At 44.4% G+C, this 11,280-nt stretch overlaps 1 protein-coding gene across 1 annotated transcript; it reads left to right on the top strand.

Annotated features, from left to right (window-relative positions):
* Positions 1–6,061: 6,061 nt before the first annotated feature.
* On the top strand, positions 6,062–8,059 carry LOC148686335 (uncharacterized). The gene is made up of 2 exons (XM_088666588.1): positions 6,062–6,156; positions 6,279–8,059. The coding sequence occupies exon 2, from the start codon at positions 6,566–6,568 to the stop codon at positions 7,604–7,606; it is 1,041 nt and encodes a 346-aa protein (XP_088522714.1). The 5' UTR covers positions 6,062–6,156; positions 6,279–6,565; the 3' UTR covers positions 7,607–8,059.
* The last annotated feature ends 3,221 nt before the right edge of the window (positions 8,060–11,280 follow it).

Here is an 11,280-nt window from a genome sequence, read left to right on the forward strand (position 1 = left end):
GCGCTCTCACCAGGTTGTTTGTTATTTTCTCTCTAGAATAAACTTAAGTAGTTATTAGAACACTTTGGACTCTGTGTGTTCTTAAGAGGCTTTTTATCCAACGGCTATACAAGCTTTCGCTGTGTGAGAAGAAGAACTCTGCTGTGTGTGTGTTTTACTGCCAGCCCGGTTCTACGGAAGCAGAGAAGCGGAGAGGAAGCGCGCCGGGCGATAATCAGAGGCTCCTAATTGAGTCATAAACAACTCAACGGAGCCCTATACCCGTCACATGCTGAACATTTCTGTGCAGAAGAGAAGGCAGGTTGCCCTACAGAGAGGTCTCGACATGGGGCTTTGCTGCAGTTGGAAGAGTATGGAAGGACTGTGAACCAGCCCCCTGGTGTAAATGCTGCTGCTGCCCCTCCCCCCGTTTCTTTACAAAGGTGGATCCTGGGTAGGGAATCAAGTCACAATGCATCAGAAATAGAGTTCTGATGTTGAGGATTAAGATTTGTATTTAAAATCCTCTTAAAAGCCAAATGATTCATGATTAACAAACCATGTGCAGTACAAAAATTCCTAAAATGCTCATCCAACCACATAATAGGGAGGACAAGTTTTACTCTATTAATAATAATAATAATAATAATAATAATAATAATAATAATAATACCCATACGGCTTTATATCTTTAAGGGGGGGAAATCTCAAAGCTGTTTACAACCTACATTAAAACATCAAAGAAAACAACCCAAAATGGATTGGTTGATTCCAACCCAGGATGGAAGCAGAATCAGCCAATCAGACAGGACTCATTGTGTAAATAATATATATAAAAGCCTGAGGTTTGGGGGGCATTTCATTCACTGTTTTACAAGCTGCAATAAAGAGCATGAAGTCACTCCAAGTATATTTCAGACACAGCCATCACTGTTGAAGACTGTAGCAAAAGAAGGGCAAAACCTTCTTAAAAGGAAGCTTTTTAAAGAGGAGTAGGGCGTTCTAGAGCCTTGGGAAAACCACAGAAAAGGTTGTCTCCCTGGTACCACCTCTGAAGATGATCTATGTAGGTGGGCAGGCTCATATAGGAGATGGCAATCCTTCAGATACTCTGGTCTTAAACCTTTTTAGGCCAGGCGTCGTCAAGATGATGCTCTCTAGATATAGCTGGACTACAGCTCTCAACATTGCTAGGAGTTGATGGGAGTTGAAGTCCCACAACATATGGAGGGCACTGTAATGTACACATTATCAGTTAAGTATCTGGCACATGACACCTTTAAGAGAAACAGCTGTGGCCCAGGAGGCCAGCTCCTAGAGAGTTGACTCAGAGATGTGGCCTGGCTGTTGAGGTCAGTTACTCCTCTATGCAGGTTTCTAGGCCTCATGAGTAATAAAAGTTGTTAACCACTAATCAGCTTGTGCTCAGTTTCTGCATGAACAGCTGAAGACAGCACAGGCACCTGTCCACTAGCCCTGAATTGAAACTTGGACATCTATCACCAGCACTTTTAATTGTTCACGGAAACATGTTGTCTTCCTCTTTCATGGCATGAGCTGAAATCAATCCTATTCAGATGATATCCATCCACGTACTCACAAGTAAGGCTCCATTTTGAAGTTTGTAGCTGTGAAATGAGTGTGTTCAATGTTCTTATTCTATTTGGCTTTGCCTTCCCTTTATGTGTGTCCTGTGTGAATATCTGGAGGCAGTTGGAGGATGGACAGCGGCTAACAGATTGAGGTGGAATCCTGACCATAGCTGCCAAGTTATCCCTTTTTTAAAGGGATTTTCCCTTATGCTGAATAGGCTTCCTCGCGAGAAAATGTAAAACTTGGCAGCTATGATCCTGACAAGACAGAAGTACTGTTTTTTGGGGGGGGGGACAGGGGGCAGGCGGGTGTGGGGGATTCCCTGGTCCTGAATGGGGTATCTGTCCCCCTGAAGGACCAGGTGTGCAGCCTAGGAATCATTTTGGACTCACAGCTGTCCATAGAGGCGCAGGTCAATTTTGGGTCTACCAGCTCCATCTGGTACGCGGGCTGAGTCCCTACCCTCCTGCAGACTGTCCCACCCTGTGGAACACGCTCCCATCAGATGTTAAGGAAATAAGCAACTATCTGACTTTTAGAAGACATCTGAAGGCAGCCCTGTTTAGGTAAGTTTTTAATGTTTGATTTTTTATCATGTTTTTAATATTTTGTTGGGAACCGTCCAGAGTGGCTGGGGAAACCCAGCCAGATGGGTGGGGTATAAAAATATATGTTGTTGTTGTTGTTGTCGTCAAGAGATACTTTCTAGAGGCCACACCAGCTTCCTATACATTATTTGAGACACCCCAAGCCCCCAAAGAAGATTCTATGAAGACAAAGAGGAAAACCAAGGGAAGAAAAGCAGTCGCAGATAACAGCAGAAAAAACCTGCAATATCACAAACGGCTTTGCTCTGACCGAAGTAACAATGGTCTGGCTGTCACATCAGTGTAACAGGAATAATGCATTGTATGAGAAATTCATTGTATGCTTGGACATTATAGGGTACAAAAATACCACAAATGAAGAGAGTTCAAACTCTCTCTCTCTCTCTCCTCTCTCTCTCTCACACACACACACACAACCTTGTATTAATACTAAGAAAATAAATCCATTCAGGCACAAATGTTCAGGAAAGCGAGAGGCAGCAGGGGCTTTCCATGAAGGGCAAAGCAAGGACAGCTGATAATAATAATGGATCTCTTCCAGGTGGGCTTATGTATGCCTAGCAAGAAGGCTGTATGCAGTATGGAAAGATAAGGTGCTATGCCTACAGTCTGTTCCAATTTCCCAGGTAATTGATAGCTGGTACTATCCACAGAGGATCAGTAGGGAAGCAGAAACTGGGAAATATAATGGCAACTATATTCACTCCTCTGAGGCTGATTCCTCACTCACACCTATGCAAAGTAACTCGAAGGGAGTTGATGCACAGCAGTCAAATAGCAGGTCCTGGCCGTCCTCCCAGCCCCGCAAGAGTATCTAAACTGGGACCTGCATATCCCAACTCTCACTGAAAGTGCTCTAAGTCCCCGTCTGGCCTGAGCTACATAAATATGTCCAATGGCTGTGAAATAACTGAAAACTTGATTTAACCCTGAGGAAGGAAATGTATGGGCTCCCAGAGCTGTATTTCATGCTTTTCAGAGAGGCTTCCTTGAAAGAGATTTGGAGCGCTGGAGGAGAAAAACAGCTAAACGAATACAAGACTTCACTCCCTTTAAAGGGTGAGCACATGGGAAATATTTCCCAAGGGAGAGATGGAAAGAGAGAAGCAGCAGCCCCTGAAGGTCATTTCCTCACTATTCACTAGCCAACTCGTGAATGGTAATTATATAATGCCTTTCAGTCATAATAGCTCTCGAGGCGCATTCTGATGGAATCACATCAAAGCAATTCACAGTTAAAGGAAACCGAGAGGCAAATAGTCTATTCAAACAGCAACAACAGGAGGATCCGAACACAGTGTTGGAGTAAATGCAGCAACAAAACTGAAACAAGGCCTCAGGCTAAGTGTAGAAGGCACCAGGAGAAAGGTAAGAGTCTGTTTTCTGCTTTAACAGCACCACACCATTCCATAAGTGAGAGGCTTGCAAGAAAATGATGGGAGTGCCCTGCACCATATAAGCCTATTTGACTGCTTCAATTGTCCAAATTTACAACTGCAGCAAAATGTCCACTCCACATTTTCAGGGAGTCAGTCCTTTACTGTGGCAGCCCCTGAAATTTGGAACTCCCTGCCTATTCAGGTGCCCTCACTTGCTGGAAACTTTTATTTTGTTTTGGAAAACCTATTCCATCATATTTAGTCACCTATATTTGTTTTTAAAGTTTTGCTGATTGCATACCCTGTTTCCCCTATTTTAAGACGTAGTCATAAAATAATCCATAGCAGGATTTTTAAGCATTCAAGGAATATAAGCCCAAAAATAAGACATAGTGATAGGCGCAGCAGCAATGCCGGCCGCGGGAGAAGGAGGGGAAAAATAAGACTTATGAATAACTCTACTTACGAATGTTTCTACTTACGAATGGAGCTCCATCCGCCATCTTGGATGCGGTTTAGATAGGATTTTTTCTACTTACAAATTTTTAGATAGGGTTGCTTCGACTTACAAATTTTTTCGACTTACGAATGTGCATTCGGAACACATTAAATTCGTAAGTAGAGGTACCACTGTATGTGTTTCAGTGGTGGTGGTTTTATGTATATCTGGTTTTGTTTTTTTGTTTTGTGTTTTCTATACAGTCTTACTTGTATACCCCTTAGAGAGCTCTTTGGTTAAATCTTCTACCTAAAGTTAAATCTTCTACAGAAATAAAGTAAAATAACCCCTTTAGTCAAATTGATCCCACAGCTCTCATGAGCCTCCAACCGTGCAAGTTGGAGTTAACTCTTTATTAGAAAGAACATGGTCTGCACAGACTTGGTGGAGTGTCAGGCCTAATGAGGACAGCAGCTCATGCCCAGTAGGTCTTGCCACATGGATCAGTTGCCAAGACTGAAAGTCCCCCCCCACAGCTGTCTAAGTCACCTCCTCTCCAGGGTTTTCCCCAAGCAATCGGAGACGGTGACTATGTGAAGCCAACCTCTCCACCACCCTCTGGTTCTGGGAGACAAGGGGGAGGGAGCTTATCAAAGCAGGAGAGGAGGATATACTTGTGCCTCTTCACCAGCTTGACTCATCTCTGCCTCTTGTCTTCCCTCATCCTACTCTCCTGCTTCAGCTTCAGCTTCTGGTTTTGGACCTCTCTCTGCCACAGCTCACAGAGCTCTGTTACCTCCTCAGCTTCCAACACCTTCTCTGACCAATCATCTTCATCCCACCACCAGTCCCCCAGGCTCTGAGCCTTCTCCCCTTGGTGGTTCCCCAGCTGGTTCCTCCCACCATTCCTCTTAGTCCAACCAGTCCATGACACTATGTTTATCCAATTTTGTACCACACAGTTTGGGCAATTTCTCTATGACACACATGAAAAAGGATGGTGCCCACATATTAGCTTGTGGTGGCAGCAAAATATCAAAGAATTGAATCACGGGGCCTTGTGTGCCATCATAACTTTTAGAAGTCATTCCACACAATTTTACAAAAACTGTAAAGGCAGCCATTGCAGGAAAGCCATAGAATTGATCCTTGCAAAATTTGGCAAGATTCATCCTCTAAGAAGGGGCTAACAACCCTGCAAATTTCATCCAATTCTTCAAAAAGAAAAAAAATAGGCAGTTCCCTTTAAAAAAAAACCCTTCAAAGGTGCCCAACACACACACACCAAAACTTTGAACTCTTTGCAATTTGAAAGTCTTTATCCTCGAAGGAGGGGGCCACTATGCCTGCAAATTCCATCCTATTTGTCAATAAGAAAAAGATTTTGCTGTTTCCACCACAACAGCGAATGGGGAGAGCAAAAAGCTTAATTTTCTTGGGACTGGGATTTGGAATCTGGCTGTTTTCTGAAGTGCTGTATCAGTGTCCCAATCGAATATTGTACCATGGACACCCCTAACCACTAGAGAAGCTCTTTTGATTGAGTTGCAAATTACATTGCTCTAATTCACTTCACAAACAGGTTTTAAAGAACTTTATTATGCAAATGTTTGCTTTAATTTAAAAAGAAAAAGAATATTCCTATGTCGGGCCCACAGCTTGTCTTTCCAGCAGTGGGAATTTGCTGGCTCGCTTCTCTGGCTGTGGGAATTTGCTTCATCAAAAATTAGTATGCCCTACTTTTGGAGTACAGCCTGGTTTTGCATCTCTCTCACCTGGATGCAGCAACAGTCCTTGGAGCTTGGAGTGCAGCGACTGAGGAAGGAGCAGAAGGGCTGCTGCCTCTTGGATTTGGGTGACTGTCCAGGCTTGTGTGGGTGTTTGTTTCTGGCTGTGACCTTGTTTGTTTCTGGCTGTGACCTTTCACCTAGAAGTGTGAGTCAGGAAGTTCAGGTGATTAGCTGTGGGCGGAGCTAGTCAGAGCTTGGAGTGCAGCGACTGAGGAAGGAGCAGAAGGGCTGCTGCCTCTTGGGTTTGGGTGACTGTCCAGGCTTGTGTGGGTGTTTCACCTAGAAGTGTGAGTCAGGAAGTTCAGGTGATTAGCTGTGGGCGGAGCTAGTCAGAGCTTGGAGTGCAGCGACTGAGGAAGGAGCAGAAGGTGAGCTGAGCTTGGGAGACACTCTGTAGGTTTTGTGGTTTTGTCTTTTGGGGCTGTGTGTGAGTAAGTTTGTGTGCTTATTTGTTTTCTTACTTGTTTGTGTGCTTGCGCTGGTTTTCTAGGGCTGCTGCCTCTTGGATTTGGGTGACTGTCCAGGCTTGTGTGGGTGTTTGTTTCTGGCTGTGACCTTGTTTGTTTCTGGCTGTGACCTTTCACCTAGAAGTGTGAGTCAGGAAGTTCAGGTGATTAGCTGTGGGCGGAGCTAGTCAGAGCTTGGAGTGCAGCGACGCACGCCTAGCGGCGCGCGCAGTTTGACCCATCTTTTTGACCTAGGGCAGCAAGTCTCATACGTTTGTTAGGGGGGACCTAGGCCTCTTCCTCTTTCCCCCTTGACCTCAAGGTTTTCAAGATGGAGGTGGAGGGAACAACCATTGTCACCTGCAATTCCTGTGCAATGTTTGTTTTCTTGCCAAAGGATGTGGGTAGCTACACCTGCAACAATTGCAAGTTGGTTGCCCTACTAGAAAACAAGGTTGCCCTTCTGGAAGAGAAGGTGCAGCAGCTTCAGGGGCGTGTATCTACGCTCCAGAGAATTAAAGAGCTGGAGCTTTTCTTGGATGCAGCAGAGCACACTGTCTGCACCAAGGAGGAGACAGGGGATCTCCCTGAGGAGGAGGTCAGTTCCCCAACACAGCAGCCAGATGTATGGAGGAACGTGACTCATAGAAGTAGAAGGCCCAGGGATCGCTCTGAGTGCTTAGAATTACACAACCGTTTTGAAGTGCTCATGGAAGACGAGGAACAGACTCCACCTGAGGATCTCTCCCTCATCACAGTTGATGAGGAATATGAAGACGAGCAACCAAGTCAGTCCTCTGGAAATATGCAGGTAACCTTGGAAGGGACAGCACATAGAAGAATCCCAACCAAGCCTATGAAGAGGCGTGTAGTGGTGATTGGGGATTCCCTACTGAGGGGTACAGAAGCAGTGATCTGTGGGCCTGACAAGATGTCTCGAGAGGTGTGCTGTCTACCTGGGGCCAAGATCAAAGATGTAACAGAACGGCTGCAAGGAATCATAAAACCCACCGACAAATACCCCTTCCTTTTGGTGCATGTGGGAACCAATGACACTGCAAGCCATAGCTTACAGAAGATCAAAAATGATTATGAGGCTCTGGGCAGGAAGTTGAAGCAATTAGATGCACAAATTGTCATCTCTTCTGTCCTCCCAGTTGAACGACATGGCCCAGGGAGAGAGGGAAAAATAGGGGAAGTGAACAACTGGCTTCGCAAATGGTGCAAACAGGAACGGTTTGGATTCCTAGATCACGGTCTGCAGTTTCTTGAAGATGGACTTCTGGCAAGTGATGGACTGCACCTCACAAAAGTTGGGAGGAATGTTTTTGCCACAAAACTCAAAAACCTCATCAGGAGGGCTTTAAACTGACTTATGTGGGGGAGGGAGACAGTGCTCCTGAAGGTAGGAGTCTATCAAATGCTGAAGATGATCATCCAAATGTCAAGGACCAAATGGAGCAAGCAGCATGCAGACCTAGTGGTGGGACGAAAATATCCTTAAATAAGAGACATGGGGGAATGATCAACGGTCTTCAATGTCTGTATACTAATGCACAGAGCATGGGAAATAAACAAGATGAACTTGAGCTCTTGGTACAGCAAACTAAATATGACATAATAGGCATCACTGAAACCTGGTGGGATGAGTCTCATGACTGGAATGTAGTAATAGAGGGATACAATCTATTTAAGAGAAATAGACCAAACAGGAAAGGAGGAGGAGTAGCTTTATATGTTAGGGATATGTATACCTGTGAAGAGATCCAGGATTTAAAACTTCAAAGCCAAATTGAGAGTATCTGGGTCAAAATTAAGGGAGAGAAAAACACCAGTGATCTCATTGTGGGAGTTTACTATAGATCCCCAAGCCAAACTGAGGACACAGATGATGCCTTCCTGGAACAGATGGCCAAGCATTCCAAAGGAAGTGAAATAGTAGTAATGGGGGATTTCAACTATCCTGATATTTGTTGGATGTCAAACTCAGCCAAGAGCATAAGGTCGAACAGATTCCTCACTGGCCTTGCAGACAACTTCATTGTCCAGAAAGTGGGAGAAGCAACAAGAGGATCAGCCATTTTAGATCTGGTCCTAACCAATAGTGATGACTTGGTTAGTGGGGTAGAAGTGGCAGGATCATTAGGTGGGAGTGACCATGCTCTTCTGGAGTTTATTATCCAGCGGAAAGGAGCAACCAAGCATACTAAGGTCCAAATTCTAGACTTTAAGAAAGCCGACTTCAGAAAACTTAGGGAAACGCTGGGTGAAATCCCATGGACAGTAATACTAAAAGGGAAGGGAGTTCATGATGGTTGGGAGTTTGTTAAAAGGGAGATATTAAAAGCACAACTTCAGGCAATACCAATGTGACGGAAACATGGAAGGTGCCTAAAGAAGCCAGGCTGGCTATCTAAAGAACTTTTGACTGAGTTAAGATTTAAAAGGGATATGTACAAAAAATGGAAAAGGGGGGAAATCTCCAGAGAGGAATTCAAACATATAGCCAGCACGTGTAGAGACAAAGTCAGAAAAGCTAAAGCACAGAATGAACTCCGGCTCGCCAGAGAGGTTAAAAGCAACAAAAAGGGCTTTTATGGGTATGTCCGTAGCAAAAGGAAAAACAAGGAAACAGTGGGGTCACTCAGAGGAGAAGATGGTGAAATGCAAACAGGGGACAGAGAAAGGGCAGAACTCCTCAATGCCTTCTTTGCCTCAGTCTTCTCCAAGAAAGAAAACAACGCCCGACCTGAAGAATATGGAGCAGATGATTCAGCAGGGGAAACACAGCCCAGAATAAGTAAGGAGGTAGTACAAGAATACTTGGCTAGTTTAGATGTATTCAAGTCTCCAGGGCCAGATGAACTACATCCAAGAGTATTAAAAGAACTGGCAGAGGTGATTTCAGAACCACTGGCAATAATCTTTGAAAATTCCTGGAGAACAGGCGAAGTTCCAGCAGACTGGAGGAGGGCAAATGTTGTCCCTATTTTCAAAAAGGGGAAAAGAGAGGACCCAAACAATTACCGCCCAGTCAGCCTGACATCAATACCAGGAAAGATTCTAGAGCAGATCATTAAGCAAACAGTCTGTGAGCACCTAGAAAGAAACTCTGTGATCACTAAAAGTCAGCATGGGTTCCTGAAAAATAAGTCATGTCAGACTAATCTGATCTCATTTTTTGACAGAATTACAAGCCTGGTAGATGAAGGGAACGCTGTGGATGTAGCCTATCTTGATTTCAGCAAGGCCTTTGACAAGGTGCCCCATGATATTCTTGTAAAGAAGCTGGTAAAATGTGGGCTAGACAATGCTACCATTCAGTGGATTTGTAGCTGGATTACTGACCGAACCCAAAGGGTGCTCATCAATGGCTCCTCCTCATCCTGGAGAGTAGTGACTAGTGGGGTGCCACAGGGTTCTGTCTTGGGCCCAGTCTTCTTCAACATCTTTATCAATGACTTGGATGATGGGCTTGAGGGAATCCTGAGCAAGTTTGCAGATGACACCAAGTTGGGAGGGGTGGCTAACACCCCAGAGGACAGGATCACACTTCAGAATGACCTTAACAGATTAGACAACTGGGCCAAAGCAAACAAGATGAATTTTAACAAGGAGAAATGTAAAGTACTACACTTGGGCAAAAAAAATGAAAGGCACAAATACAGGATGGGAGACACCTGGCTTGAGAGCAGTACATGTGAAAAGGATCTAGGAGTTTTGGTTGACCACAAACTTGACATGAGTCAGCAGTGTGATGCAGCAGCTAAAAAAGCCAATGAAATTCTGGGCTGCATCAATAGGAGTATAGCATCTAGATCAAGGGAAGTAATAGTACCACTGTATTCTGCTCTGGTCAGACCTCACCTGGAGTATTGTGTCCAGTTCTGGGCACCACAGTTCAAGAAGGATACTGATAAGCTGGAACGTGTCCAGAAGAGGGCAACCAAAATGGTCAAAGGCCTGGAAACGATGCCTTATGAGGAACGGCTTAGGGAGCTGGGTATGTTTAGCCTGGAGAAGAGAAGGTTAAGGGGTGATATGATAACCATGTTCAAATATATAAAAGGATGTCATATAAAGGAGGGAGAAAGGTTGTTTTCTGCTGCTCCAGAGAAGCGGACACGGAGCAACGGATTCAAACTACAAGAAAGAAAATTCCACCTAAACATTAGGAAGAACTTCCTGACAGTAAGAGCTGTTCGGCAGTGGAATTTGCTGCCAAGGAGTGTGGTGGAGTCTCCTTCTTTGGAGGTCTTTAAGCAGAGGCTTGACAGCCATCTGTCAGGAATGCTTTGATGGTGTTTCCTGCTTGGCAGGGGGTTGGACTGGATGGCCCTTGTGGTCTCTTCCAACTCTATGATTCTATGATTCTATGATCCTCCGGTGCCAATCTAGGTGAGGCAAAGGAGGAGACGGACTAACATTTTCCCCTCCCCTACCTTGCCATACATCCAAATACAACAGGCTTCCCCCTTTGTGATCTTTCTTTTATGCTGTAAATATTCCTGTAGGAAGATAAACCTCTGGCAGCTAATAGCAGCAGAGATATTCTTATCTCAAGTATTTGGTTTATTTTTTTTAATCCTCTTAACCATGTTCAATAATTCAGCTTTTAATCATAAGCCTATTTATGTAGATACTTTCCCCTGCCCCCATCCCCTTCACTAATCTGAAATACCTTCGTACTTGACTTAAGTAAATCTCTAACTTCCTAATGACTTCAGTCTCTCCTGCTTAGTTTTTTTTTAACATTGTTATTAACTGAGAGGGGAGTTTTGTGCCTGTTCCAATCTGAAACTCTTTTCTTACAAGCGCCAGTGTACCGGAACTCATTGGTTGTGGAGTAGTTGTTGAAAACACTTCTATAGACCGGTTAAATTGCCTATATTCTGTGGCTTCTGCAGAAGAGGCTGCAATGTACCCACTTTCCTTCTCTTTTCAAGGTTCCAAAACAGGGATATAACTCTGCATCCAATTGCACAATGCCATACTTTCCCACCTAGCCATTCTGTTAGAAGATTACATTTGAAATTGTGTGGCATC

Source organism: Zootoca vivipara, chromosome 3, assembly GCF_965207765.1.
Source record: "Zootoca vivipara chromosome 3, rZooViv2.hap1.1, whole genome shotgun sequence".
Lineage (NCBI taxonomy): Eukaryota > Metazoa > Chordata > Lepidosauria > Squamata > Lacertidae > Zootoca > Zootoca vivipara.

What these genes read in the sequence shown, in the direction of transcription:
- LOC148686335 (XM_088666588.1), top strand. Translation starts at nt 6,566, where the DNA reads ATGGAGGTGGAGGGAACAACCATTGTCACCTGCAATTCCTGTGCAATG.